The 4,607-nt window shown below is 44.2% G+C and overlaps 1 protein-coding gene across 1 annotated transcript; it reads left to right on the forward strand.

Moving 5' to 3' along the window:
• The first annotated feature begins 3,204 nt into the window (after positions 1 to 3,204).
• LOC149184971 (uncharacterized) lies at positions 3,205 to 4,080 on the forward strand. Its single transcript, XM_089415501.1, has one exon. The coding sequence runs from the start codon at positions 3,205 to 3,207 to the stop codon at positions 4,078 to 4,080; it is 876 nt and encodes a 291-aa protein (XP_089271627.1).
• Positions 4,081 to 4,607: the final 527 nt, after the last annotated feature.

Here is a 4,607-nt window from a genome sequence, read left to right on the forward strand (position 1 = left end):
GAGATGTAAATTGGACATGGGTTCATTTTTGTAGAAGCTTGAACCATGGAGAAATCTGCTTGGATTTTGTTTCATGTTTACACAAGCTTGAAATGAAAAAATATGCTTGCAATAAGTTGACATGCCCCCAGCATAATGACACAAATGAGGTAAATTCCCCCTAAGCTTCATTTCAGTCAACTAGGTGGACAAGATGAAGGTTCACTTTCAAAATCTTGGAAATACTCGATTGGGATTTTACGAGATCTTAATCAAAGACTCGATTTCGAAATGGGAGGTGCTTCATCTTTTAATTAGGTTGACATAGTAAAAGAACTATCCTCAAGACCCTTGTTTCATTTTTTAATGAGCTTGAAAAAAAACAAAGATCTATGCTCACCCCTTGTTTCATTTTTTAATGAGGTTGATACAAGACAAGGAACCATCCTCATGACCCCTTGCTTCATTTTTTAATGAGGTTGACATAAGACCAAGAACTATCCTCATGTATGTATTCATGAACCATATGAGAACATGGCTCCCAAGAGGTCTTCACTAGATAGAAGAACCACGCTCTGGGAGGAATACATGTCATTTGGTACCAAACACAGATCGGGTCCCAATGCCCCCAGTACATAATGTACTATACCATCTGTGTGATCATCAACAGACGTGGAGATGGAATCGTAGCCACATAGTTTACCTGTGGAGAGGAAGGTACTACTTGCAAACAAGAGTCGATAAGGGATGATGGTTGCAAAGGAGGTGCCTAGTGACCAATGAATAACAGTTGATCAATAGTCACAATTCTCCCTTCATGCGGAAAGAAAACCACATGGAAAAGTGAAGAAACAAGAGCTCACATGATATAAACATAGTCATGTCGAAGGAAAAGATTGAAATCTAAGGAACCTTGGACTACCATAATGTCTATATGGATGGTCTTTCCTCCCAAAGTAATAGGGAACTTTGGAAGGATTCCTAAGGGCTGACTGGTTCCTCCATTGAAAGCCAATAGATTCTGGGTGACAAGCACAAGCTGTGGGGAACCCAAATATTTCCAAGTAGTAGAAGACATGATGCTAACAGACACACCTTCATCTAATATAGTGCCAGGTATTATCAGGAAAACTAGTGTCCATTCAAAGCTACTAGTCCCACTAAGACGAGTAGCTATCTTAGAAACAAACAAACTGAAGTCACTTCTGTTTTCCTTTATGAGAGATAGATGAGAGAGAAATAGAGAGTACCAACCTCAATCTTTCGCTAGTCTCTTTACTCACTTCCTCTCTCCCTTGATAGAGATTTCACCACTCCGTTCTCACTTGTCCCGCTTCAAAGAATAGTTGTAGAGTCAAGGCAGCAAAATACCATCAAAGCATAGATATCTATAACCATAAATAATGTAGCATCATATGTACATTAACCATATAAATGCATGGAACTGGAGCCTGACTGCTAGGGTTTTGTACTATTCTCAGACGGCGCAGCCTGACCTGCACAGATAGCCATCGCGGACTTGACCCTGCACCCAGAAATCACTCAACTGCATTGTAAGGGAACGAAGGGCAAATGGATAACCCCCAGGGGGGGTTACGGCGACCTCCCCCATGGCAAAAAAATCGCAACACCAAACTGAAAGAACGATACGCTTTGGATCGATCAACGAGAATGTGATCAACCAAGAGATCCCGCGCTGGCATGAGCGCAATGGCAAGGACAAACTGGAAAATAAGGCGGATGAAGAAACAGGGCGGAATAACCGACCAGATGATACCCCGAAGGTCTCCTCGACCACCTGCAAACCAATAGCAACAGATTGACCCAGAATCGAACTGTCGGGAGAAAAAATAGAAGAAAGAATCTAGTTTATGACCGATCATGTGCTCATCAGAAAATTTATAGGGTTTTGGCCGACGGAAAAAGCCCTACATAGTTGGATCGCAGCGAAATGGAAGCCTAAGGGCGATGTAACTCTGCAGCTAGGCCCAAAAGGATTCTTCACAACGATCTTCTTTTGCCTGGAAGACAAATACAGAATCCTAGTTGAGGGACCCTACTTCTTCAACTCAGCCAGCTTATACTTAAGGGACTGGGCACCCAGATTCAACCCGGATAAGGAGGACCTCACATGGGCTCTGGTCTGGATAAGACTATACTCACTCCCAGATGAGTACTGGGGTGAGGATATCCTGAGAAACATTGGAAATGGTTTGGGGGAATACATAAAGGCTGCTGAAGAAACGAAAATGCGTAGATACACATCATACGCCCGCATCTGCGTCTTCATGCGTCTGGACAAAGCTCTGCCAGAATCGGTAAGTCTCTCTCACCGTGACTATGAATGGATTCAACCCTTAGACTATGAACATGTCCCGTTTCGATGCCGTAAATGCCATGCCATAGGGCATCTTTTTAGAGATTGCCCCCTAAATGTCAAAGCTACTGCCCCTAACCCCTCTGACTCTCTGACCCATGATGGCTTCACCAAAGCCCCTACCCGCAAACGAGCTCATAAAAAATCAACATCAGGGAAGAAACCCCAGCAAAATAATACCTCTGACCCTGCGGTCAGAAACAGCTTTGGAATCCTGGCTCAATCCACGGAAGAGAAAAACACATCCTCTCCCCCCAACTCTGATATCCCTTCCAGCCACCTCCTCCAGCCCCCTCCTCGGATCCACCTCCAACCAAAGCAGCCCCAGATAACCCCTCGGAAAGCAAGGAAAAGCAAGGGGAAAAAGAAAATGAAATGGAGGTTGACGGATCCTCAGACCCTCTCCAAAGCCCAAACATGCCCACGGAAGAAGACAACCAGATGCAACGCATGGAGGAAGAACCAGAGAGTATAGATCTAAATGGATTAGACATATTGGAACTAGAAGTAGCATGCAAAAAGAAAGCTTATGAAAGCATCCTAGAGTTTCAGCTTAACAAACTGGAAATGGTTATTTCCAGAGCATACCATCAGCACGAGCTTGGTATCCAAGCAGGAAGCCAATGGGATTTAGGCCAAACTCCAAAAGACTCCAAAAAAAGAGGAAGAAGAACTGATCTCCAAAGAACAATAGCGGTAGGGAAGATCCTGGTAGACTCAGGCAGGTATGCTAAGCTTACGAAGTACTACAAGCCCTCTACCAATAGTGAATCATGAAGCTCATTTCATGGAACCTAAGGGGGCTCAATAGCCCGGGAAAACTCAGAATGCTAAAAAATATGTTAAGAATGGAAAAGCCGCAAATATGCTTTCTCCAAGAGACAAAATGTAACAGCTCAACTCTAGAAATGATCCTCTCTAAAGCCTGGCCAGGATGTCAATCGGTGGCTGTGGATGCCTCTGGTGCATCTGGGGGGCTAGCTATCGCATGGAACTCTCAAGCACTTACCCTCACGGACTTTCATGCTTCACATAGTCTAATTCAGGCTGCTTTCCACATAATAGGCACGAATATACATGGGAATCTCTCGAATGTATACTTCCCTCAGGAAGCAAAGGAAAAAATTGCTCTCCTCCACACCATAGAAGCTCTTAACTCCAATAGAAGGCACCCGCTCTGGATTGTTGGAGGGGATTTTAACATGATAACAAAATTGGAGGAAAAGATTGGAGGCAGAAACAGGCTGGAACAGGAAAATACCCACTTTAAAGACTTTATCCAGAACGCATCCCTGATAGATTTACATTTTTGCAATGGCACTTTTACGTGGAGCAACCGAAGAGCAGGCAAGCATCAAATAGCCTCCAAGCTAGATCGGTTTCTAATCTCAGACAACTCGATTCACCTAGGGGGAGACTTCTCGGCAACCATTCTTCCACACTCAGGATCCGATCACTGGCCGGTTGCCCTTCAATGGCAACGTCCTGGCAGCACCACAAGAAGACCTTTTCGCTTCGAGGAATTTTGGTTCACCCATCCCTCACTGAAAGATTTGGTTCACTCTACATGGACATCCTTCAGGCCTCCAGACGGCTCCAAGATGTACCAGTTCCAACAGAAACTCAAACATCTAAAGCTCTGCCTCAAGCGATGGAACAGAGAGACCTTTGGAAACATCTTCAAGGCGCAACATGATCTTCAAAAATCCTTGAAGGAATTGTAGGAAGAAATAAGTACAGAAGGTCACATAAAGAGAACCCTTGAGCAGGAGCAGCTCATCCACAATCAGCTTGAGGAGAGAAGAAAGCAGGAGGAGATATACTGGAAGCAAAAGTCCAGAATCAGATGGTTAAAAGAGGGAGAACGAAACACCAAATTCTTTCACAGAACCACTATGCAGCGTAGAATGTGCAATAATATCCCTTACATTCAAAAGTCAGGAGGAGAAAGGGTGGAACAGCACGAAGAAATTGAGAAGGAATTCCTCAATCACTTCAAGCAAGTCCATCAAGAGCCTGATATCAACAGACGTCCTGCAATTGAAAGAATCATACGCAATGTGCCAAAATTAATCACAGCGGAGCACAATGAACTCCTCCTCAGTCCAATTCAAACACAGGAAGTGGACGTAGCTATGGCTCAGCTTAAAGAAGGTAAAGCTCCCGGCCCGGACGGTTTCACCACCACTTTCTTTCACAAGTTCTGGGAACTGATAAAATTGGAAGTATGGGAAGTGGTTGAGGAATCGCG

The sequence above is a fragment of the Pinus tabuliformis genome, chromosome 3_2 (genome assembly GCF_031772625.1).
Source record: "Pinus tabuliformis cultivar Carrire ecotype Pingquan chromosome 3_2, CPIR1, whole genome shotgun sequence".
Classification (NCBI taxonomy): Eukaryota; Viridiplantae; Streptophyta; class Pinopsida; order Pinales; family Pinaceae; genus Pinus; species Pinus tabuliformis.

What these genes read in the sequence shown, in the direction of transcription:
- LOC149184971 (XM_089415501.1), top strand. Translation starts at nt 3,205, where the DNA reads ATGGAAAAGCCGCAAATATGCTTTCTCCAAGAGACAAAATGTAACAGC.